General features: G+C 47.1%; 1 protein-coding gene and 1 long non-coding RNA gene across 2 annotated transcripts in view; one reads left to right on the forward strand and one right to left on the reverse strand.

Annotated features, from left to right (window-relative positions):
* NTNG2 (netrin G2) overlaps positions 1-26,410 on the forward strand; it is an 80,657-nt gene that overhangs the window by 42,620 nt on the left and 11,627 nt on the right. The window contains exons 4-6 of the mRNA XM_038375205.2: positions 6,462-6,634; positions 8,643-8,669; positions 25,720-25,887. Coding sequence (XP_038231133.1) covers positions 6,462-6,634; positions 8,643-8,669; positions 25,720-25,887 — 368 coding nt within the window. The remainder of the gene's footprint in view (positions 1-6,461; positions 6,635-8,642; positions 8,670-25,719; positions 25,888-26,410) is intronic.
* On the reverse strand, positions 14,865-19,523 carry LOC119844417. The gene is made up of 2 exons (XR_005289250.1): positions 18,088-19,523; positions 14,865-16,941 (listed from the first exon to the last, which is right to left on the reverse strand). It is a non-coding gene; the product is annotated as an uncharacterized LOC119844417 (long non-coding RNA).

A 26,410-nucleotide genomic window follows, 5' to 3' on the forward strand; every position in this document is an offset into this window, starting at 1 on the left:
CTAAGGGTGCTAGGGGTATGGCAGTACTCCCTGGCTTGAAGTGATTTCCATCATCTACAAGGTTTACAGTTTGCTTCAATGGCTCTCAGCTCCTCCACTATGTGGACAGTCATTTAACATCTCTCTCTGTCTCAGTTTCTTGATCTGTAAAATGGGGATAAGGACCCTTAGTTAGCTCACAGGGGCATTGTGAGACTGAATTCAATGATTGTAAAGGACGTGGAGATCCCGGGAATCAAATCGACTATCTCAATGAATTTTAAAAAAAAATTATGTACGTTTTAATTTTATGATGAATGAAAGACCAGGGTGGTGGCTGCCTTTTTCATTCTTTCAGCTATGCTGGAAGTCTGCTGCCCTTGCTCTTAGTCTCGTCGGCTCCTCATTTACAAACCTTAAGCGTGCTGGCCCTCCGTCTCTCACGCGGAGACTTGGCACTGACGTGCCTCTCTCCCTGAGACCTCTGGAATGCTGACTCGTAGAAATGGATATGACTAGGAAACGTTCTTCACAGCTGCAAAATGATGCCTACACGCCTGTAAACTTTCCCTGGTGCCCTGTGGTTATCCTTGTGTCCCTGGCTTAGGCCTTGGCAGACTAGGCCACGCTGCGTCATTTCAAAAGGGAAGGGGAAGACGGCTAAAGGACCTGCATTAAAAATCAATAAATACTTCTGTCACGTAAGCAACAGCATTTGGAGCCAATACTGTAGTGTTACTACAGCATTCAGGCCTATTACTAGAGAATTCTATTTGACATTCTTCTATTTATTCCCAGCATGGACAAGCCATGTATGCTTCCCCCACACTGCCCTGAGGCTGGGGATGAGGGAAGCTGAGACTCTATGGCCTATTTAGTACTTGGCCTCTCTGCTGGTGCCACCTCCTCTGCTGGGTTTTTGTGTTAGAGAAGCTTTCCCATGAGGAACTGGACTAAGACCCACCACACTCATTTCACACAAAGGTCATTGAATAATTATCAAATCGTAACCACTGTCACCTAGTCTAGACTTGAACCAGCAACTTAAGGGGGAAGGCTCTCTCCCCTTAGCAGCCCTTGAGCCAGACAGACCTTACTGGCATAATCATTTTATAATGGTAGAAAGGGAAAGGAGTTGTGGCCGCCCTGAGAATGGAGAGGTGCATAGTAGCCTGTCCTAGGACTTGTGGCATTGTTCACCCCTCTAATATAATTGATTAGATCCTAAACCCCTTTTCCTGGTCCTGCCCTGGCTCAGACAGTTGGGTACCTGATAAAGAGGATCAAAGAGAAGCAGGACTTGCAATTCTTGGGACTGGACTAATGCTATTTTCTCCGTTCTCTGCCTGCTGGATCTTGGCTAGAGAAAGGCACTCTTTCCCCTATGCTGCCAAGCTAAAGCGTGTGTCCTTGAACTGAAGGCATTGATGGTGATGGGAGGAGGAGAGTTGTTTTCACCCAGCCAAACCTGACGAAGGAGTTAAAGCAGAACAAAAAATGGGGTGACAGTTGGGGATGTGGATAGGGGACGGGAGTGGAAAGTTTTGCTCCAGGCAACAGCAGCGCAATGGGATCAGCAGCCTGGGCCATTTGAAGCTGCTCCGCTGTTCATTATTAAATGATGCATCCTGATTGATTGGTCTGAAAAGTGCTGTGTTGTGGGGTCAGGCCGCTCAAGTTATAGTTTTCTGGTTAGATTGATGATTCTCAAAGGTCAAATTCAGAAAGCAATTCCCTGGTAAAATTGATCCTTTGGATGAGGTAACTTTTGTGCGATGGATAGGGCCAGGCAGCGAGAAATAGCTGACCTGGGACTAAAGGGGGAGGGTAGCGGGCTGTCTCTGCTGCTGCTTGCTCTTTATTTAATTTTGCTTGTTTACACTCATTAGAGAGCGAGAGCCCTCTCTGGGAAGCACAGTGCCCAGTCATCTCGACGTGCTCCGGCAGCCAGACAGATTGAAGCATTTTGTGGCTGACCCAAGAAGCCTGTCCTTCCTCAGCCATGTCCTGCAGGTGTGACAGAGGAATGCATGACCACTGCCCCAGGACTGAGAGCAGCCCCAAGTGCTGATCTGGTAGCTGGCGCTTGGCTTGGCCACTGTGCATCATGGGCAGTGAGCTCTGTGTGCGCACGCGGGCCATGAGCGTGCACGTCTACCCGCTCCCAGCAGAGACCCTTCTTTCACGCACCTTGCAAAATAAGTCAGGGCTGCATCCCACTCTCTGGCTGAGATTTGGTATCTGAGGCCTAGTAGTTAGGAGCAGGTTCAAATTCCATGGTGGGGTGCAGCACCTCAGCTCTTCCAGGGAACCCCCTAGAAGAGTGGGGGAGAAACGCAAGCCCTACAAAAGGGCAGAGGATTTGGTGAGCTTCTCTGCCCCATCATTGTGCCATGCGACTGCAGGTGAAGTTAAGAGAAATGTTTAGTAAAATGCACCATGCAGGTGGACTAGCAGCTCAGCAACACCTTTCTATTGTAAGAGCTGCCCAGGCCCTGCCCAGGGAGGTACAGGCCATGACTGAATAACCCTGGTTAGCCTCTGTTGCTGCGGTGGGAATGCAGCTGGTGGTGAACAGTCTTCTGAATCGGGGAAGGCCTTGGGGGCATGAAGACACTGTCACATTTCGCAGGTGATCTGACTCAGCTGCGTTGTCATTACAACAGTGGACCTATGAGTGATTGTAAAAGGTACCAGGGGCCTATGCTCAGTAATGGCTTTTGGTCCCCTTGTCATGTGATAGCTGAGTGCACGGCAGAGGGATGAGCTATAATACCTTTCCCTTCCTGAGGCTCTCAAAGCAACTGGCAAATATTAATTGGTTAAGCATTATCCACGCTGCATTGGGAAGTATTAGACCCATTTTACAGATGAGGAATTGGAGGCAAAGAGGTGAAGTAACTTGCCTATAAGTCTATGGCATAGCCAGGAACAGAACCAGGAGCCCTGTCATCCAGGCCTTTGCTCTGACCGAGCTTACAGCTCCACCGTTGAACTGAGGAGGGGGAGTTGCCCTTTGCTCCACTCTTCTGAAAAGCTTAAGTGTAGGGGAGAGGGATAGTTCAGTGGTTTGAGCATTGGCCTGCTAAACCCAGGGTTGTGAGTTTAATCCTTGAAGGGGCCATTTAGCGATCTGGGGCAAAAATCGGGGATTGGTCCTGCTTTGAGCAGGGGTTGGACTAGATGACCTCCTGCGGTCCCTTCTGACCCTGATAGTCTATGATCATTTGGCACACAACAGTGCTAGGGTTCCATCTGCCTTAGGCCTATGTGCCTACTGGTCATACTTTAAGCTTCCATCTGGTCTCCATCCCTTGACCTGGAGCTAATAGCTCTGCAGGGGGGAGAGGACAACTTGTGCCCTGGGATCAGTGTTGCCTCAGGAGCATCAGGAATCCATCTCTCCTCTGCTGAGAAAACGAGACGAGGAACACATGGCCTTGGCCACTGGAGTGTCTGTCAAAAGGGGAGTGAGGAGCTAGAAGAAGTTAGCCTGTGAAGTCATGGCTTCTGAGCTGCCACCCATGTGTAGCACCCCTGCTTCTGAGTGTTTGTATGCTGGCTTTTAAATGGTGGGTGCTAGAGTTGAATCATGCACTTTGTTGTCCCCTTTCACAAAGGGTGAGTAGTGCTGTACCTCCCCGAAGCCCTTGCTCTCTGACTCAAGCCTGGGCCAACTCAGCAATGGTGATGCTCTGACCTGTTTTAACCTGCTATTTGCTTACTCCTCTCCCCCTTCGTCTTTTGTTAATTTTATAGCAAGAGAGGGAGCCAATGCTCCGTGGACTCTAAATAATTCACAGAGTCCGGCTCCATGCTCCAGAGTGCTGGTCATTGCCTATTCAAGGGGGTTAGGACATCAGTGCAGAAACTTCTCTCAATCAGACAGAAGGAAGAACCCATCACAGCTGAGATATGGGGACCTTTTTTTTCCTAAGTGCTGGCTAACACCCCCTTTTCCAGACTCTCTGATTTACAAGCTGCTCCCAGTGTTTTTAAGTGCTATGGTTTTTAGTTCTTTCAGCTGTTACCTGCCATTGCCAACCTGCAGTAACACAGACACTCAAACATAACATGCTGTGTTTGGCAGCTCCTGCTTGAGAGTGCAAATTTGCTCCCTGATGGAGTGTATATTTCCTTCTCTGCCTGGGTCAGAGATGAGCAAGGATCGTATGTTGGAGAGGAGGGACTCTGCCCAGTTTCTGCATGGCATGTGAGTAAATAGTTTGCCGGAAATAAGAACAAGGAAACAAAAATAACTTATGAGTGAAATCTTCCAGCCATGCACAAATGGGATCACAGCAAGGGCAGACTCAGTGGATCAGAAACATGGGTATGGGACTCTTTGGAGATTCTAAAGAAACTTCTGCTCCTGGAATATTTTCCACAAGAGATTGTGATTTCTCTCTTGACTGGGTATAGTGCAGGTGAACAGTACCAGGTTTACGGCTCGAGACTAATGTCGTCTGTTTATTCCCAGAACAGGTACAGCAGAGAAAGTAGCCAGACAAGCTTCTCCTATGCACTGTCCCATCAATAGCCTGATTCTCCACTGCCATGCACCTTCTGGTCATTTACACCGGTAAAAAATGAGTACTACCCAATCAGATTTCTTCACTCACTTACATGGGGGGTTACAGCTCTACACCCCCTTTGCACAGATATAAATGATTACACAAAGTGCAAGGTAGTAAAGAATCACGCCCATTGTACCTCAACCCTAACCTAGAGGAACTACTTGTAGGATAAGCAGGGTACTCAGTCTCCGTGGTCTATAGGGCTCATAGCCTGAGCCTAGATCTGCGAGCCCTGAGTTCTAATCTCAGCTTTGACTTTGTAGGAGTTTCCTAACCCCTCTTCTTCAGAGTCCTTATGTGTAAAATGGGGGTATTTAATGACTACCAGTCTTGCAGTGGCTCATTAAAAGTTTAGTCATTAATATTTGCAAAGTGCTTAGTACTGTTTTCATTCTTTGTTTTCTCTGGACACTTCCAGAAAGGAAGCAAGTTGTGAGGATTTTTTTTTTTGACAAGTGGCCTTTTGTCCACTAAGAACTGACCTGAGACTCACTATATTAATTTCACACAGGGCACCAAATAGCCATCAGTTGGTCATAACTTTCAGTCATCACTGATCAGGGCTGGATTGCAATGGGTGGTCTCAAGATGAAAGGTTCTATACCCTATCACTACTCCACCCCCTGGGAGAAAGGCTCTTAATTTTAACAACCTGCTTGGGGATTGAGGGTTGTGACTCATTAATATAAACATGAGTTATTCCTCTAATATCCTGTGTGTCTAAGGGCCCAAGATAGGTCAGAAGAAGAAAATGGGGGGGTCTGGGTGATCTCAATGGTTCTCAGAGTCAGCCTTCCCCTATCTTATCCCCCTAGGATTTCAGCATGGGAAGAACACGTGAAACTGTGGGGGGGGGTCTGCATGGTGTTTTGGATTGATATGGAGGGTTTATTTAACATCAGTCTGCCTTGGATCACAGGTGAAAAGATTTTGCTGATCTTCACTTAAAACTTGGTGACTGTTGGTGCAGCGGCATTGAATTCAGTAGTGTTGCACAGGGCATGAGTCAGCACAGAATTTAGACCTTAACATGTAGATAATGCCTTTCATCCAAAGATCTCAAAACACGTTATAAATAAGCCTTATAACATTACCCCCATTTCACTGATGAGAAGAGAGAGGCACAGCGTTAGAAAGTAAAGCCAAAGCTGGTTGCCTAAAATCAGGCCCCTAAATCCATCTTTAGGCACCAATATAAAAGTGGCCAGAGATGCAGTTGCTCCGTGAGTCTCCTGTCTCCTGAAACCTTGATCTTACCAGGCTAAGTTGTGCCATTCACTACTATCATTTATAAACATGGATAGTCCTATCCTATTGCAGTCATGTGGGTAAAGGACGATACCTCTTACATGGGAAGAGAGGTTTCAGATCCCCCATACATAGGTGAATGAATCCTTATAACACAAATGCCAGACATAATAGGAACATGGGTGAGTGCCTTGAACATGAAACCCTTGTCAGAGCTGCTGTGAAGGGGTAACTAGCTTGGATCTAATTCTGTACGTTCAGCTACACAGCATGTCCATGTCAGCTGGAAGCGGATGGGTTACCGTCCTGAGAACATAAGAACGGCCCTACTTGGTCAGACCAAAGGTCCATCTAGCCCAGTGTCCTGTCTTCTGACAGAGGCCTGTGCCAGGTGCCCCAGAGGGAATGAACAGAACAGGTAATCATCAAGTGATACATCTCCTGTTGCCCATTCCCAGCTTCTGGCAAACAGAGGCTAGGGACTCTATCCCTGCCCATCCTGGCTAATAGCCATTGATGGACCTGTCCTCCATGAATTTATCTAGTTATTTTTTGAACCTTGTTATAGACTTGGTCTTCACAACATCCTCTGGCAGAGTTCCACAGTGGCATTGTGTACCATTCTCTCTCTCTCTTTCTCTCATTTTCCTCCTACAGGTGTAAATGCAACCTCCATGCCAACCTGTGCTCCTTTAAGGAGGGCAGCCTGCAGTGTGAGTGCGAACACAACACCACTGGCCAGGACTGTGGCAAGTGCAAGAAGAACTTTCGTACCAGATCTTGGCGGGCAGGCTCCTACCTGCCTCTCCCCAATGGATCCCCTAATGCATGTAAGTTACTATACTAAACTGAGCCCGCACACTGGCCCTCTGCACAGTGCCTGCAAGTGTAAGTAAGCACTGCTTCAGGGTGCCTCCACCTGGAGTCAATGCACAGTCTGCAGAAGAGGCGGGTTTGGTTTTACAAGTGGAAGTGAACATTTGCTCGGTTTTCAGTGTGCATAGGAATCACAGGTGTGTAGATGGAAGGGGAGCTTGATGACTATTTGTAGTGGAGTGGCTGGAGTGAATGGATGTAGATGGACAGAAGGGTATCCAGGCTTACAGATGGTTAGGTGTAGGCCCTCAGAGAGGTCCATGGCCTTGAATAGGCATTTTACTCTGAATTACTCTATGTCCCTTAAAGAAAACATCATCAAGCAGCTGTGGGAATGTGTTTACCTTCAATTCCATGCATAATAATTGCACTGAAGACTGAAGAACAGGAGGATGGAAAGGAGTGTTGGGTGCCCTATATATTGTCAGCTGGAAGCTATTCATATGTACATCATGGAATATCTAGCCACAGTGAAGAAGACAAAAGTGTCCCCGTTCCTCAGCACAGCTACAGTCCCATGCAATTAACTGTCTGCTGCATTTGTGTTGTGGTACATGCTCACATGAAAACAAGAACAAACATCAAGGCTGTAAGCCATCATCATCATATGAGCACGGGAATGTTGGTGGAGAATGACACCAGACATAGTCCAATATCTCCAGGGTTATGTCCAGTTTACATTAGCAGGCTTGCTTAAATGTCACCGAGCAGCAGTAACCACTCCAGCCTTTTAAGTAGCAGCCTTGAGCGTTACCAAAGAGAATCCTTTTTTCTCTCCCCCTCCATTTCTGAAAGATTTATGTGCTTTAAGATGATCAAAGCTGAAATACAGGCTCCGAAGGCCGTGACAGGAATGTTTTGTGTGTGCCAGGGATGGTAGATGTGCTGGTTCTTTAAAAGGGAACAAGCTTGTCAGCTACCGCCAAGTGCCTGTGTTCCTTCAAAGGATCCTGGGAGAAGTGTTTTTTGGTGTTTTATAGGAACAATGACATGCTATTCTCTCTTTTCCTTCCATCTCTCTCCATTTCTCTCTCCCCTTCCTTTTTCCTCACTTTCCTTATCCCTACTTCCCTTCCCTCCATTTCTCGCTCTTTTGGACTTCTGTCACTCATTCTTCTTTCCCTCCCCCTGCCAGTACCCACCTCATCCTCTCTCCCTTCAACTTTCTCTCTGGCAGATTTATGGCCAACTTCTGGAGTAGAAGCAATTCTCCAAAGGCCTTTCTCACCAGTCGTCGTAGCATTTTCATTGCTGGCCACCTTCTTTATGGTTGGGGAAACCTGACTACTGGATGTTTATCTCCACTGTAATATCTGGATTAAATGTGACCTTAAACAGTCCTCAAACTTTCCCCCCACCTGTGACCAATAAACTAGCAGAGTTGGAAGCTGGCACCCTCAGCCTCACCCCTATTGAATACACAACTTAGAGGCAATTTCTTCCTACCAAAACCTCCCAGCCTCAGGTCAGATGTTGTTTCCCGTCTCCCACAACCTCCATTGCTAGGTGTTCTGTTCCAACCTGAAAAATACCAACCCCAATAAAATCCACTCATGAGTCAGGGCCCGCACCTTGGGAATGCGGCAGTGGCGATGTGGAGCAAGTGCCGTAGCAGCACTGACTGAGTTCACATCACACGGTTTCTCAGAAGAGACTATGACAAATCTCAAAAGCATACATGACCCTTACTGGGCATAATGGCAGATCAGGAAAAGGGTTAAGAAGAAATTCTATTAGCAGTAGGCAAGCTGGCTTTCCTTCCCGCAGCCACTGCAGGTAGATTTCAACCTGTGCCTCAGGACCCAAACATTTTCAAGACTACTGCTGTCTGGTCACCTCTACGGTTTGCCTTAGGCTGCTTTTAAGATGCAGCAAGCTGGAGCAACTATCAGCAAGGCTCATGTTAATTAGCACAATGGCTTCTTGGCTTCTGCTGACCCTGTTTCTTTTCTTTTCCTCCAGGTGCAGCTGCAGGCTCAGCCTTTGGCAGTAAGTAAAAAATGTAACTGAACTGCTAGCATGTGACATCTTCAGCGCATGGGCCCTGTGCACATCACTTGGGAGACAAATGGTTTTTTTCTGCTCATTATCATCTGCCAGGCAATAAGTCTTCTCCTCTAATTGTCTCTCATTGTCTGTCCCATCAAAGAGCTTTCTATTTTCCTTCTTTGACTTCAGTAACCTCATTGTTTCTTTCTCTGGCATGGTTTCTCCCCATGAGGTTCGTTAGAATGGCAACAGGAAAGGAAATAAAAAAAACACACTTCTTCAAAAAAACCAATGATTGCAGTGAAATTTTCCCCCCAGTTTTACAGACTCCTGCTCCAAGGAGCTGTTTTTGAATTCTTGGATATGGCATCCAGTTTGAGTTACCTTGGGCCTATCATGCCATCCATTTAAAAATAAAAAGTATATATAAATGTAATATTTGAGGCACAAGCAATTGATTTCAGTGGGGATTTCTGCAGACCAAGCACTTTCAAACTTTGGGTTACCTGGAATATAGATCTGCATTTTGTGGCTCAGGTTACTCTCTGAAAACCATATGGTGAAGCTGGAGAGAACACAGTGGAAATGAGATGGTGAATGGGATAGATGGGCTTGTTTATGAGCATAGGGCAGCTAAAGAGGGATTATTTAGCCTTCACAGAAGACAAGAGGTGACCTGAATTAAGTATTTAAACTAGCTAAGGGTTATTATGAAATTAAACATGATAATCTACAGTACATGAGGTTGTGGGACAAGCAAGGACTCAGGGACATAGGTTGAAGAATTTATATTCATTATAATCCCTCACATTTTATTATTACTGGTAGAGCAATGAGAATTGGAATAGAATGAATATTATAGTCAACTCATGGTATCAAGTAGTGTTCCTGAATTACTCTGTCATCCCTGGGGTAATTCCCCTACTTTTCAGGAGTTATACCAGTGATTAATTTGGCCTATTGTATTAAATAATCCAGTGTTTGCTTTTTGGAATTTATTAAGTGAAAGGGACATCATTTGATTTTTATGATCACCTTTTGGTGGTCTAAAGGGAATTGTTTTGCTGATTAGGAGGTTTGCTTTGGAGTATCTTTGCCATCAGAGAGCTCAAATGTATAGGAGAGAGATGACACAGCTATTGTCAAGCTTTCAGACAGGAAAGGCTTGTGTGGCCTCTTTCTGATCCCACATGACTGTACAACTCCTGCCTCTCTTTGCCTTTATCTATCCCGTCATGATACAGACACTCATTCTGTCTTGTCCTTTTTAGGCTTAATTAACAATGAGTTAGTGATAAAGTTGTCAGTATTGAAACCAACATCCGTACCAACAAAGTAAAGTTATGTAGTAACCCAACCGAAACATGCACGCGCACACAGAATCTTCCTGGGTTCTGATCACAGATATAACACTATCCCAGTGCTAAATTCTCTCTGGAATTGGTTACTCCCCCCGCCCCCAAACCCAGCAGCTTCTTCTGTACATATCCTGCAGCTTTTTGGTCATCAGTGTCCCCAGTTCCTGGTAGGTGACATACTCTCAGGAGTGAGGCTGTCCTTGTGTTCTGTAACCGCCAGCTGAGGGCTGGTTTGTAGTGGTCACTGTTAGTCTCCTTTGGTAATGTACTGGATAAAGTCCCCAGGACAGCATGTTGATGTAATTTCTATAGAGTGCTGGTTGGTGACTGCAGAATGGGAACCCATGGGGCCAGGTGAGAGCCATTCCCACAGGCATGCTCTCAGGACTCTGAGATGACTCAAGTAAGGAAGGAGAAATGAGCAGCTTTTGTTACTCCTTTATATGAATAGTAATGGCTGGAATTTACAGGGACTTAGAGCCAATTCTCTTCCATTAGATTCAATGGGAGTTTTGGCATTGACTCGAGTGGGAACAGGTCCTGTGTGCCTCCTTCACCATGAAAATAGATCATGGAGGTGCCCAGGGGCTTGGGATTTTGTGTACCATAAGAAGCAACAGCGAGAGCCACAAAGACCCTCCAGCCTCCTCCAGTGCCTTCTTTCCACCTCTTTTCTTTGTTTCTTGTTAGTGTATGAACGACCACTGCAAGTTTCCACTACAAAACCCAAAACTACAACCACCACTCCCACTGCCACTAATCAGCCTGTCACCACGCAGCAGCCAGGTGGGTGCCAAGCTCCACCCCGCAAGGCAGATCCTACCCGTGCTAGTACAGATAGGTCCCTTAGCTTGTTCCACTTCCTTATTTCTCTACCGGCTTTGCTTCCCGCTGCAGCTCTTTGAATGGCAATGATTAGCTGTAAAAGGAAGATTATCTTGTCTGACTCATTCATCCATCTTGTAGGAGTTTCTGGGGACATGGATAAAAAAATCACACTGGATGGGTTGAGGCCAGCAGAAAGTCTAATTAATGTTGATCCCTAATTTAAATCAATTCAGGGAAAGGGCATCTGGGCCTTGAACATTAATAATACACAGATTCTTCCCTCTTCAGCAACAACAGTGAACCACAAACCCAAAGTCGGCTCCTTAGAAGAGGCAGGTTGTTGCATGACCCTTCATCTGTCCATCTACCCTTTGCTGCTGCTCTGAGGTTATTGGAGCATCATTTCCCCTTGCCTCAGACCAGGAAGCAGAGGCCAGAGCTAGAATGTGAGGGAGTCTAAAGATATCATTTTGAAGTTTTTACTCTGAGAGCAGCCTTTCAAAGTCCTCCTGAGAATGAATAGCGGAGCCACAAAAGTTGCTCTTCTGTGTGTACTATAATGAGGCCGAGGATGGTGGAGAAATAAATCTGAGGTTTTATTTGCCTGTTTTATTTGCCTGTTACCAGAAAAGAACAAACAAACTTGATTCACCCCAAGCAAAGGGGCATGTGGGATTTAGAAGGCTGGTTTTGTGTCTCTCCTCTTTGCACAACTCTAATAAGGAGTTTTCAAAATGCAGGGGCAGGACCTCCACACTCCTACTTCTGCTTTGACCTTCCAGCAGAATGATGAAAATTGGACTGAGTGGACAGTTGAGGATTTTTCTTGCATCAGTGAATTCTCCATAGCATAATGGCATGGTCAGGGAAAGAGGGCCTGGCCTGAGCACTGCTGCATTCTAGTGCTTCCCCAGCTAATGGAGTGGGCCCTCAAGGCCCATTACAAGGGGGGTGTAATTTAGAGTAGCCCTAAGGGTGCTCTAAGCTGGGCCAGGAATTGAAACAGCTATCTTTGCTCTACTCCTCAGCCTCTTGAGTCCTGTACCAAGCCCCTCTTGGCAGGACCTGAGGATATAATCTGTGAAGTTTTACATTTGGAAAAAGTGGATTTAGAGGGAAGAGCCACACTTTAATGATCATCAGAATGATTCCATAAAATGCTTGGGGACAGGCTGAACACACACGCTGGAAGTCCCAGAACATTATTTCTTAATATCTTCTAGATTGCCTAGTAGAGATAACTTGTATCACTTTTTTGGGTGAGGAGGTAGTTTGTTTGATTTTTTTAAAACTACTTGCAGGCCTGGTTTCTCTCTTCTTTTGGAGAAGAGGAAATGAAATGTTTCTGCTGTTAGTTTACAAGCCTCATGCACTTATTCTGCTGCTGTGCTTTCTGGATCTGATTTTCCCATGGGGACATTTTCCACCCACAGTACATTAGTAACATTCAGTCTTCTGGGGGAGTTGCTGGAAGCCAGTTGAGGGAAAGGCAAAGCTTGATTGTGTGTGCAAGCTGGTGGATTCTTACCATCCCTGGAGGATTCAGCAGATGATCCCTAACATGACTTAGCCCTGTGGCTAAGCTCCAGATCCCACAGCTCCAAATGTCACCATTGCCTAGTGGGCCAGAAGGACCCTGACCACCACAGAAGTGGGAAGGCGGGAGAAAGAACACCAGAGGGAATGTAGAAGAACTTATAAAGGGGTGTACCTGTATTTAGTTTATCATCATCTACAGCCAAAGTCTTCAGTCCCATTGCCCTATAAATTCTCTGACTTCTCAGGCAAATCCATAGTTGCCTAGGGAGGCGGCCCCCCAGCCTGTGCCCAACTTTCCCCAAACTCAGTACCTTACCTTTTCCCCAAGGGTGATAGTTTCTTCTCTGGACCCTTTCTGAGATCTTTTCCTCCCCCAACATAGCACTCCTTCAGCCTCCAATCTCCTTGGGTATTACCTCTCCTCCTCTCAGCCCTGGAATGAGTTTAGTTAAACCCCAGGTCCTGCCCATTCCCAGCAACCTCTGAGTGGAGTAGGTAATTGGAGTCAGCTGCTTGGTTTTCCCCTCCTACCCACATGTGACAGTCCACAATGCCACAATGTGTTTATGCAAATATAGATATATCCATGGAAGCACCATGGTTTAGTGCTTACAATGGGGGTTTAGATGGATCAGGAAACTGGGTTCCATTTCCACTAAGGCATTGTGTGACCTTGGGCTAGTCACTTCAGTTTCTTCATCTGTAAAATAGAAATAATACTTGCCCATCTATGCTAATATATATAGTGAAGAATGAGTGTATATTATCTACATACCTGTAATAATGAAACTTGGGTTACATGTACATAATATGCACTCAATGTCATATGATTTTTATCCATATTTGACCATAGAGGTGCTTTTGTGTATAGCGCGTGCACGCGCACGCGTGCATGTGTGTGTGTGTGTGTGTTAGAGAGAGAGAGAGGGAGCATCTTGCTGAGCATCTGTCTCTTATGGTGCAATTAATGATCTGCTGTCCTGGCTCCCTGGTATGCTTGGGGTCTGTCGAGGAGTGGGGGGAGTGGAGGGGAGGGGGAGATGGCAGAAAAGCTGCATATTTCTATTAGAGAGAGTGAACAGCTCTGAGAGAAGAATCAAACCATCTTCCCCTGAACACAGGACCTTTGTCATTCTCTAGGCTGGAACCAGCCCCTCTCTCAAGGTTCTGGTTTACACCACTCACTTTTCGGTTAATGATTTCTCCTTTCCCAGGCAGTATCTGCAGCTCTAGGTTCTAACCCAGATCAGAACAAATGCCAACAATAAAACCTGTTCTCGTGGCCTTTCTAGCCCCACAAGGCCCAGATGGTTCAGGGTGACTCCAAAGCTTTTGAAGAACCACATCTATGACTGGAGGTTGCTGGGAAGAGAGGCTTAAACTATGATCCCAAGGGCTGCATGACACTCCCAGCTGTTCTTAAACATGACCCTTCCAGAGAGCTGCTCATCTGTTAATGGCCTGTCAAAAAGAGCAGGTGACCTGTGACCCACTTTCTGTGCAAAACCGGTTTCTTCCATTGAATTAACTGATGCCAGGCTGCAAAATTTGCAGCACGACATCCATGTTTCTAGATTGGGGTGGGTAGGGCTGAACTTCGAGCCTCTCGTTTCTCTTTTGTTCCTCTACTGACTTAATGTGTGTCATTGTGATTCCATCTCATGGTTGGTCCTGATGAGAAAAACAGCCTGCTACGGACTGAGAGCTAACTCAGTTACTCCTCTGGCTGAAATGGCAAGGGTGTGAAAGTCCTGGACTTGATCCCCATGGATGGCTATGGCCTCTGCACACATGTGGCCACAGTACATTACGTGTACATGACCAGGTCCATACAGGAATCAAAGACGAGGCCCTAATTCTGATTGGCCCTGCTACATATGTTTAAAATCAGTGTAACTCTATTGACGTCAGTGGAGTTACTCCTAGACCTGGGCCAGAACCCCAGCGTTCTCCACCTGCCCCTTTGGATGGGTTCAAAATCCAGGTCTGAATTTTGCTGCTCAGGTCCCAGCTGTACTTTAAACACAGCTTTAGCCATAAAGAAATGTATAAAGTTTCCTTTAAAATGCTTCCCTGTCTGTGTGCTGTTTCTCCTTCTTTTGGCATGTGTTCAGTTCTTTTACCCTCTCAATTTTTGCTTCCCACCCTGAGCAGTCACTGCCAAACAGCCAGCTGAGCTCCCTGCCTCTGTGCCTATCCAAGAGACGCAGAAAAAAGCAGGTATTTAAAGCTAGACTGATTTTTCCCCCCTTCCCCATTTATGCTTTCATGTACTAGCTGGAGCAGTCGGGAGAAGATTGTGGAACGTAGACTAGAAGAGCAGATTAGATTTGGTTTTGATCTTTAAGTTGCATAGATTCACTAGATGATTGCTCCTTTTAGCCGCTTGTAGTTTTCTTTGTGGTCAAGGTGGATCTGTGGTTGTGTGTTAGTATGAACCTCTTTTGCCTTTCATGTTACCAAGGAGCAAATCCAAGGTGGGAGGTGGAATAGCGTGCATTTAAAAACATAGGGACATAAACTAAAGTCAGCCAAAGGACACTGAAGGGGAGAGACAACTAAAGGAAACTAAAGGAGTCAAGCTGAAGAGAAATTAATCAAGTGCTTTACTTTATCTGTTAATTTCCTTTCCCATTTCCTCATAGAAATTTGTCAGATTCTGTCAGATTTTCTGCTTTCCATTGTCAGGCAGTGACATTCTTTCCCCAAATTTGGGGTGATCAAAAAACCCTACTTCTCTCTACCTCTCTTTTTTTTTTGGTTCATGGTCTAACCATCTCTGTGGTATCAGTTCAGCTCTGGGAAAAGCAATTTGTTGGTTAACTGCTCTGACAGAGCCAACAGAAGGAGCAGAAGTGGAGTGCAAAACGTCAGTTTTATATAGGTCCTACATAAATTTTAGCTACTCCACTTCCATATTTATTTATTTTCTGTTGGCTTCCTAACGTTTGAACAATCCAGTTTCAGCCTTTTCTCAATGTGAGGCTCAAATGCACTTAGCAAATGCTTCCCACAACTGGGAGAGTGTAAGAAACATCCAATTTACTGGAACCCTCTTTCCCCAGTATAGACAAGACCTAGAACACGTCTTGTCTGCATTGAAAAAGCTCAGTGATGGGACCGTCCTGATTTTTGCTGTACTCCAATTTTAACTGAGAGGGTCTGGAGGAGAAATTTGTGTCTTTACCTCACACCCACCCCTGAAATGTAAAACCATCTGTGAATATCACAAAGGGGATAGTTCTTGGGATAAAGAGCATTAATAATTCTCCTGACTCTGTAAAGAGGACCAAGTGGAGGTGTGTGTGAATGACTAAAAAGCAAAATGCCTCAAGGGCTGTTTTTTATTGTGACTAATTAAACCCTTGCCAGTTAGTGAGGGGCTTTTTTCATATTCTCTTTAACACCATATTAATATCAATCGGCTTCCATTTTCTCAATGAAAAGGAAATTGTCACCTACTTTTAGAGCTTGTCATATATTTCTTACTCTGCATTGTTTATAATCCCCTAATAGGGGCTGGGAAATCACATTTCTCTCCTTCTTGGGTTTGTTCTTTAAAATCTGGCAAAGATTGAGGGTTTTTTTTTCTCCTCTCCTCTTCCTTTGTTACTCAACTGAAGCTTGAAGTTAACAACATGGCTTTTTCATTTTACTTCCTGGTTTGTACACTCGCAAGAATGAAGATTGTCAACAAAACTGTGGTACTAGGATTTGCTACAGACCCTGTGGGGAGGGCACACAGCGAGTTATTTTCAATGGGAACTACACAGATGGGCAGCCATCTTGTTGTTTTAATTTCTTTGCAGTGGTTTCTTGAGTTCCTTCACTGATTTTTCAGAAAATAGGCAAGGCTGAAGCACAGCCCTGGGAGCTAGGAACTCCCGAGTTCTAATCTTGCCTCTGATACCAACTTCAGGGGTACTGGACCTGGGGATACTGGGGGTCCAGCAGCACCCCCTGGCTTGCAGCAGTAATGGTTTCCAACAATGGTTTCTGCTTTCAGCACTCACACTATAAACACTGTTCTAGCACCCTGCCAATTTCCTGAAATTTTTGTCAAGCTACTTAGGGTCCAAAAATGTCAGACATGGGTGTGTAAAATTAGATGCCTAAATCCCTATCTAGACACCTAAACAACTGGCCTGACTTTGAGGGGGCAGAACACCTGCAGCTCCCAGTGACCGTGTGTTGCAGTCGATCTCTACACTTTATAGCCCTTGGCTATGCACTTGGTCAGTATCCCACAGTGCCTCTAGTGGCGAAGGCCTCAGAGATGAAGGAATGCCTGCGGTGGTACATACATAACTTGGGTGGAGTCTGAAACATTGCAAGCTGCACAGTTGTATAGGTGCAGGAATAAGTCCGTGAAGTCAATGGGGTTCTGCCAATTTATGTCAGCAGGAGATCTGGCCCTTCATCTCATAAATCCAAGTTGCTTCAACCTCTTTTGTAATGTGACTTTCTTATATTACCTCTGCAAGTATTCACCAGCTCATCGGCAGCTGCCCCACTGCAGGTGGGCTCCCCCCAGTCCAAGGCTGATCCTGGAAAAGAAGGTAGGAGACATGCTGCTGAACTGGTATAACAGGCTAGTACAGTCCACGTAGGGACTGATACTTAGAAATTGCTTGTTGTTAGAATTATAACTCGGCTTTCCATGCATCTCTCTCTCTCTAGCCCAGTTGGGAAAGGCTCTGGTTTTGTCTATGCCCTGCACACCACTGGTAATGTGAAGAGGCTAGACTGAGCCTCTGGGTTTAGTCATATACATGAAAGATGAAGATGATAAATGGTAGAAGAGATTGTTCTCAGCTTGGTTTTCCGATGAACTGTGAGGATCATGGAAATCTAGTAGATTCCTGAGTTTAGACTGTGTTTGTAAAATGGAGTAACTTTGTAAATTGTCAGGAATGTGTTGTTTAGCGTATAGACTCTCTATGTTTCCTTGGCTTCTTGCCCTGTGTTTATGTGACTATGGTGCGCTGTATACTACATGAGGGAATCTCAGGAGTTGGCTTTGGAGCCTGAGACTCAGCTTACCTTGCCTAGTGCCCCTTCTTCCTGGTTCATACTGATACACTCAGTGCTGGCAGCAGACTGGCAATATCCAACCCTGTTTCCCAGTCAATGAGCCCCTGGCAAGTTCCTGCTGTATAAATTAGCATCCCTTTTAATATAGAATATAATGTGTATTAGCGCTGGGCCCACATTAAAACCAAAGATCTGGAAATGCGAGGGGTTTGGAATGGAGGGCTGGAATTCGTACCTAGTTCTGGAGTTCACTGTTGGTCCCTATCTCCATAACAATGTCAAGCCAAAAACCTGAAGCCAAACACTGCCCCAATTTTGGGGCATTTGAAATCTTTGTGGCTTGGGCCCAGCTCTAAACTACATGTAGATATGGTACTGTGTGTGGAGAGATGGACACGTATTATCCATATCTATGCTAGATTGTGCTGATTAAAAGTGTACCAGATTGGTAGGGTCCTCGTAATGGCCTTTATGGAATAATTGTGACCCCAAGTTCTAGTTCTAGCTTTGCATCTGAATCTGACCTTGGTTGAGTCATTTCCCCTCCCCTTGTCTCAGTTGCTCTGTCTGTAAAATAGATCTAATGATGTCCACCTTTGCAGAGTGCTTTGAGATCTATGAATGCAAAGCACTATATAAGTGCTAAGACTTACTATCACCTGAGAAGGTACATTAGAAGTGGCTGGGCTCCCAGTGATGTCTGACCACCGTGCGGGAGTTTCCTCAGATCTGTGTTCTCAAATAGTCCATCTGCAGTTTGTTCATCGGGTTTGAGTTGATTATGTGAAATCCAGCTGATTCTGAGCTGAAGATATTTAAACAAAACAAGAAGAAAATAATTGTCTTGCATTCTGTCAATTAACAGGGACAGATGCTTTCTTCTCTGGATGGAGTTAAAAGTGTTTCAAGACCAACCTAAGTTTCTACCATTTGGATTGTTGCCAAGTGAGCTAACAGGCATCCCTTCTGTTTAAGGAAGGAGTTAGAAATGGTGGCTAGAGGATCCTCTGTAGCTGGTGAGATTCCAGCCACAACTTTCCTCTCCTGTGTAGTCTGTAGAATAGCCATATGCTGCCAGCAAACCCAGCAGCTCCTTGCATGAGGAAAGATAATTTTACTGCTTCTAACCCTTGTTGAAGACCCTAATGTCCATGGAGCATTGATGGTTTTTAGAAATTGGGATGGGGGGAGGAGAAATTTGATACTGCTCCACCCTCTGAGTCAATGTGTCTGACTGAAGCTCCCTGCACAGCCTTTATGAGGAACAAATACAGTGTCTACATTAAGCTGATGTTCTCTCTGTTGGTGCCATTTCAAGCTGTTCGGCGTCCAGCAAACCCAACAGGGCTTGGACCCAAATCTGTTCCACAGGAGCCTCCTGAAAACATCCGAGGTAAGGAGGTGCTCTCGGGCTCAGAGCCTGTGTCAAAGGGAAGCAAGGACAGAGCGAGGGGGTTCTCTTCCAAGGTCAATAAAATGCAGACGCATAGCAGTCATTAGAATGACTCACTAGGAGGAGCCGACAATGGGTAGCTAATTCCCAGGCCATAAGAGATTCGGGCTGGACTAGCCCCTTAAGGCTATGAACTCTCTTCAGCCCATATCCTGGAGCTCTTTCTTCGAAGCTTGTAGAAACAATGGATGAAGACAGACTGGGATGGGAAGAAGAATGGTCTTGAGGAGTTGCAAGATCTAGATTCTCTCTCCGGCTATCCCACTGACTTAATGTGACCATATTCAAGTCACTTCTCTTTTCTACACCTTCAGGTTCCCATCTTTAAAAATGGTAGTGATGCAGCTTACCTTGGAAGGATACCTGTGATTCTAAATCCACTCATGCTTGTGGATCACTTGGAGTGCCCTGAGTGGGAGATGCCAGAAGCCGGAAAAGTCCCATTTTTTAAAATGAGAATAAAGTTGGTGACCTTTCAACAAGTTTATTTAGAACCCATTGAGGGAGGAGGGGAGGTGCTTTCTCTGGTCCTCATGCTGGTTGCCAGTAATATACAGGAAACAGTTTCCTCAACCAGCCTGATGCCCGGTTGGACTAAGCTTTGCTTTCCTAGCTAGAAGCTGTGGCTCCACACCCAGTTAACTGAAAAGAGACCAGCCACTGTATTTAGAAGAGATTTCACGTGCTGCAGCTGAGAAGGCCACACACCCCTCCCCCTGACCAATCAAATGGCTAGTTTAATTAGGCTAATCGGCCACCCTGGACTGACATAGTTAAGCCTAATTAGCTGATCCCTGGATTCTTAAACTTCCCCCCCACCCCCCAGACAGTTTTTTTTCCTTTGGGTTCCTCAGAGCCATGGGTGTCTAGTGAAAGCCAATCTCCTTGTACAGCTGCAGCAACGGAGAAGCCGGGGCCTGATTTTTTCCATGGCCTTGTACCACACCCCAGCGTCTGAGGCTGTCCCAAGTGAGTGTAAAGCCAAACTGTGCACTCACCACTGTGCTAGCCTCTCACACCCACTGTGCCCAGGTACAACTAACCGGCCAACAGAGACGTGAGTGCCCAGCCTATGTTACGGACACTACCTACCCCAAACCTGGCCGAGCATGCTGGCCTGCCGTGCTGCGCCAAACAGTGGCTTTGGGCGAGGAGGTGCTAGGGCATCAGAGTTGACTTTAGAACCTGGTGGTTCCCAGTGTGACCCCGCCCCCCAAGTATTAAGAAAGAAGGGGGAGTCCAATCGCTCATGCTTCCTCCCCCACAAAGTGTTCATTCACTTTTATTTTACTTAGGCTCATCCCTCTTTCAGGGAAGTAGGCAGCCGGTGGGACCATTTCCCTCAATCCCTTACCAGGGGGTGGGACAACAGGGACCATCTCCTGCTATTTGCCTTCTTACCTCTGCAGCCTCCCCCCCACCACAAATTAAGTTCAGAACGGTCCTGTCAAAGGGCCCCCCCCAATCAACCATAGTGTTTGCTGAGCCTAAATGTCAATGAGTTGGAGGGTTTCACAGCCCTGGGGACTGGCACAAAGGCGTGCAGGTGTTCTGGTGTGTGTAGGGGGGCTGCGTTCTGCTGGCTGCACTGCCCTTCCTCCTGTGCCAATCCCCCACCCTGGTGAGCAGCGACAGTGGGAGAAGAGGCCAGACTGAAGCCCTGAGCTGAACTGCTCTGATCACAGCTGATCAAAAAGAATACACAGCCAGGATTGGGGCTCTGTCACCATGGAAACGTCAGCCTAGCGAGGCTCCCCCCCAGGCTAAAGCCACCTGGCTGGGGATAGCAACCAGCCCACCTGTTCAAGGGCTGTCAACTGCCTAAGGGCTCGCAATAGCTTGGGCTGCCTGCCGGGTTCACTTTTCTCTGATGGGGCTGCTGTTGAAACTACTCAGGCTGGAAACTCAGGCCCGTGGCACATGGCGAGAAGTAACAAAACTCAGGTGCAGAGGCACCTGGGAGACTCTGGTGACTGTCTGTTTGTTCTCTGCATGGACCAAATGATCGCTGAAAGCACTGCAACAAACAGGCTGCCTGACAGAGCCTGGCTGCCCTCATTGTGTCTTAGCCTTTCTTCTCATCCTGGCTAACCCCATAGTTGTTCTCCAGAGGGCAGTATCGTAAAGCACTGGAGAATGGGCTACTGGCAGCAACCCTGCACTGGCCCCCAGCACCTCAGCCTGGCTGAGTGCTCCTTTTCTGTCATTGAGTAACTCTTCGCCCTCGCGTCTTCCACCTTAGGCTCGACAGGCGCTTTGTGAGTCCTCACTTAAAAGTTGCTGCAGCTGCAGAAACTGAGGCACGGGGCATTTAAGTGACTTGCCAGCGTTTTACACAATGGGTGTGTTACAGCAGTGGAAGGAACCCGCCGGGGGGGAAGGGCTGGCTCCCAGCCGCCTTCTCTGAGCACTAGCCCCTGTCACCGGTGTAGAGGGTCACCAGCAGCCAGAAGGCTGACCGTTTCCTCTCCATTCCCTGCCAATTGTTCCCTGCCACCAAGGCCTCATTATTATGATGTATATTGTGGTAGTGCCTACTGTCCCCCCAGGCAGGACGGAGGCCCCATTGTGCTTGGCAGCATACTGCCAGTAGCTCTTCGGGGCAAGGCCTGTCTGGGCCTAAGAACAGGCCCAGGGCTGTGATTTGTGCAGGGGCAGCGCATTGTTAGTCTGGGATGCTGCCAGTGGGGAAGAAGACCCAGCTTGGGGTTGGCTGTGACCCAAGCAGTTGTGCCCCCCTCCCCCACTTTTGGCTACGTGAGGCCTAGTGGTCTGGCTACACAGGCTGGGTCATCCCCTCCCGGTGCCTCTGTGGCTGGCAGCCCGATCCGGCAACTGGCCTTGCCTGTAACTGGCACCTCATCCCGGCCAGTGCTGGGGATGCAGCCTGCAGTGTTCTCCTCCCTTCCAGTCCGCTGAGCTCAATCTAGCCCAAAGACGCTGGGAAGTGTGTGGCTCCACCTGCCTGGTTGGAGAGGGCAGCTGAGAGGAGCTAAGCAGCTGCACCCATGCTATGCTGTTAGGACCATGCCTCTGAAGCGCTGAAAGGCGGGAGCTTGCCCTCGTGAGGGTCACTGCCATTCTAGCATGATGCAGTGAAACAACACCCCCGCCTCCCGCAACCCCTCAGGAAGGAGCACATCTGCTGAGAGACACAGCTTCTCCCAGGGATGGCAGAAATGAAGGGACGCACAGTGAGCCTTTTAGCTGACAGCCGCTGGGATGGAGTAGGGGTGTTACTCAGCCAGCATCCGCTGGCTTACAAAATAACGCTCGCTGGTGTCACTTTGCTGGTTGGTTCGTGATTGTCTATCACTGGTGATCGTCTATCACTGGGCCATTTTACCTGGTGCTGCAGTCACTCACCCTAGACCCTAGCAAGCTGGGAGTCTGAAGGGTCATAAGCGCAGCACTGGGTTGGGGGAAATGAGTGGGGATCTGTTGATTAGAACAAGGTATTGCGCATCAGGCCTCCTAGAGCCTATTCCCAGCTCCACACCTGATGCACGATATGATTGTGCGCTAGTCATTTAACTGCCTTGTGCCTCAGTGTCCCCATTGTAAGAGAGAGCTACCACCACCTACTGTACCTCCAAGGGCCTTTGGGAGGCTTTACAAGATCTTCATTAGCAAAGAGCTTGGTGCTCCTCAGATGAAAGCCAGCTATGAAAACGCTACATGCAGGAAAAATACAGAGACGGACAGCGTGAGGCTTGAGCATTTTTGCTGGTGAGCCATTTGTAATTCGAGAGGAGTTAGGTTGTTTACTGTCAAATGAAAGAGGCTTGTCTCATCTCCTTCCCCCAGGAAACAAGTTATCTAGGTTTTTTTTCTTTTTAAGTCTATTTCAAGCATGTTGAAACTATACCTCATAGGGACTCCTACTCCAGCTCTCGCTGGCTGATTGACTGGTCTTCCTAAACAGAAATGAAGAGTAAAATTCATCCCTGTGCAGAGGGTCTGCAGAAGACCTTGAATCTCCCTGACACCTTTGCACTGGGGTGAACTTTCCCCTTGGGGCACATGAGCATGGACGGTACTTTGTTTGGCCTAAGAACTCCTATAGGGCAGGTAAGCGGTAAGTAGCTACACTACCTAAGGCTGGCACCAGCGTGAGGGGACAGCCCTGGGACAAGTGCAGAGCGTTAGAGTCACAGAATGTTTTCAATGAGTGGGCCTGAAATAGTGATTAGAACAGGTGACTCGGCCTTGGGATTCTCACTTCAGCAAACCACTACCTTCTCCCCCCCCCCCATGATTCAGTTTCCCCACCTGTAAAGTGGGGGATAACTGAACCTTTCCCACAGCCTGGGCGTGTTGTGAAGTTTAATGTTTGTAAAGGTAAGTGGAATCCTTAGCTAGGCAGCTCTGTAGCTGTGTTCACACTGGAAGCTCTTTGGGAAGAGAACGTCATCTTCCACCTTGTGCAGCACGGAGCACAGTGTGGGCACTTAACAAACAGTGTTAAGTTTATTACTTGATTCTTTGTTATAGCTCGCCCCCCCCCCCCCAGGCAGCAAACCTGTTTGTCAGCCTCTTCTCATCCCTGCTAGGGTTTTAAAAGGATAAAGCATCGCAGGCACTGAAACCCATTAGCTCTCATTGGAAGCAAAGGCCACGAATGTAATCGCCATGGTAATGCACTGAAGTACTGCTATAATGGGCATGTTAGCAGCAAAGGTTTCTCTCTGCTGGGATAGCTCGGAGTAAGTCCCCTTCTTGGTGGGGCCAGCTACTTACCTTCCACTGCTGCTGGGAATGCTCTCTCTCTTCCCGAGCATTGAGCTGTGTCTTTTTTTTAATCTCACATGCAGCTGCTCCAAAGAGCAAACCAGGACACACAGCGCACTCTGCTGGCAAGAAGAAGCAGGCAAAGACGCCAGGTACTTCCTGCTGTAGTGTGTTAGCTGGCTGGTGTGGTAGTTTGTGTGCTGTTAGGAAAGCCCTGCTTGGTCCTAAGCCTTAGAGCAGTGGCTCTTTCAGTCTTAATTGGGTGAGGTAACACTGGATAATACTTAGTTCTGCCTTGAGTGTAGGGGACTGGACTAGAAGTCCTCTCGAGGTCCCTTCCAGTCCTCCATGTCTGAGTCTATAAATTGCTAACACCTTTGTGTATGCTATTTGGGGTGACCTACATTAAATGGAGTCCATGGAAAGAGGTATTTTTAAATGGTTAGACTTGTATATCTTTAGACTGACTGTCTAACCTAATACATGTGTGTAGAGGAATGAAAAGCAGTGAGCAGGATCCAGGAACAATAACTCTGCTTTTCACTGAGCTCTGTGCAATAGAGCACTTTTATGGGTGGAATTTCTTATGCACCAAACTTTAGGGGGAAAAAGAAAAACAAATGAGAAATGTAGAAAGCCACCAGCTGTCTTGAGCAGAAATAGATTTCAGCGATGCCAACGTGATGTTCTTGGCTTACTCCATTATTGTTCTAGCACCAGAGCTGCTCTCCCACAGGGTAGGAAGTGAATGTGTGTTAAGTGATGAGAAAAAGCATGTTTTTAATTTTTCCAAGCAGCTTCAAAGATCCCCAAACTCATCAGGCTCAAATCTGGCTCTGGCCCAGTGGCACCTGTTGAAACATTTAGAGGTAAGAGGGAGAAATGATGGTTGGTGGGAAAAAGAAACTAAGACACTGCAAGCTTTGGAGGGATCTTTCTAACCCTGTGATCAAGATTTTTCTTGCCTTTAAAAAACACAACCACCACCTACCTGGGTCAGGGAGATGTCAGACACTTCGAAGACTAGAAGTTACACTCATCTCTGAATACATCTGCTATTTATCATTATAAGAAAGAATCCTTATGATAAAATAACCATCACACACCTACAACAGCCAGCAATACCCAATTAGAAGATTCCTTGAACATTAACTGAACAGGCAAAATTTATTTCACTGAGATTCAGTGTTTACAATTTATCTCAAAGGCACTGTGAACTGTGGGGGAAAACCCTGCCTGGCTCTTTCATAGAAGCAAATCTCACTCCCCTCCCCATCACCTTCCCCTTCCCCCCCCCCCCCGGTGCATGTCAACTTGTCACTTGCATTCTGTTTCTCTGCCATCCTTTGTTACACTAACAGTCAAGATAGGCTTGAAACAAATCTCCAGAATCCCCCTACTACTGGGAAAGGTCAGACGTGGTCTGTCCTTTGCAGTTTGGGCCTGTTTCTACTGCACCTTCTGCTCCTTTCAGCCTCTTTATTCTGCTGCTGGTGATTAGGGACACATCAACGCTGCCTATGACAACAGAACGTTGAAGCGGGGTGGAACTAGCAATATGGACTAGACACACATCGGCCCCTCTCTTGTGCCAGTCCGCTCCCCATTATCCCTTCAAGCTCCCCAGGCAAACTTGTCACCCTGAGCCTTAATACTGCCAGCGCCCCGAGACAGACGTTTCTAGCCATCTTATCCCCTGGTGTGTCTAATGGAGAATGAGGACAAAAGCTCTTACTAGTCACCCTGATAAAAACCCTGCTCCTGGAAATAAAATTGCGAGCCTGTGGCTTAGAAGGCTGTGTACCCCTCTACACCTTAGGAACAAGGCCTTAAAAACCGCCTTTTCCTGCAGTGAGAGCAGGGTAGTTACTCTCAAACCCTGATCGTCCACATGCCAGCACAGAGCCGCAACCAACCCAGCTGGCTGTCTCCTTCTTTTTTTTGGAGGGTGGGTGGTGGGAGGGATTGTACTGTCAAAAGAGAACCCCTCTGAGTCCCCTGGATTCATGTCACTGCCTTATTAACTCTGATGGTGCATGGCCATTCTGGCCCAGTGCCATGGGAATGACCGCATGCCAGGGACTTCTCTCACTTCTCTTCCCACCAGACTGCGAGTGTTATGGCCACTCCAACCGCTGCAGCTACATTGACTTCCTGAATGTGGTGACTTGCGTCAGTTGCAAACACAACACCAGGGGGCAGCACTGCCAGCACTGCCGCCTTGGCTTCTACCGGAACGGCTCGGCAGAGCTAGACGACGAGAATGTGTGCATAGGTGAGGAGCTGGGGCACTATGGCGTGGGGTGGGCACTCCTCTCCGGGGAGTTTCACGAGGTCGCTGCTTCACACATGGCTGAAATTAATAATGGCTGAAAGTAGTTACCTGCCACTGGCTGTTTGGTGGCCTGAGAGAACGGAGCCTGGTGGCCATCCAGTTTCTGGTCAGCAATCGGCACAGAGCTGCCAAGGGGTAAATGGGCCTCAAAGACTAAATAATTCTGTCTCTCCCAAAGGAGGTATTTCAGTTCCAGCTCAGTTCAGGTGCATTAATAGCCCAGGATAGGGGAAGCTTGCACTGTCCTAGAAGGCAAGCCCGGATTTGAACTGGCAAACTCACAGTAACCGGTATGCTATCCCCACTTCCATGAGCCAGCCTAGCCGCCAGCCCCAGCTATCGGGCTCTTGCTGGATTATCCCCACCCATGGCACGGTTCAGTAGTGGAGGTAATTATTGCAGCTTTGCTGTGCTCTTCCCCACTGCATGCACTCTGAATGATCCCTGGGGCTGTTGCCCCACT

Source organism: Dermochelys coriacea, chromosome 16 (assembly GCF_009764565.3).
Source record: "Dermochelys coriacea isolate rDerCor1 chromosome 16, rDerCor1.pri.v4, whole genome shotgun sequence".
Taxonomy (NCBI): Eukaryota; Metazoa; Chordata; order Testudines; family Dermochelyidae; genus Dermochelys; species Dermochelys coriacea.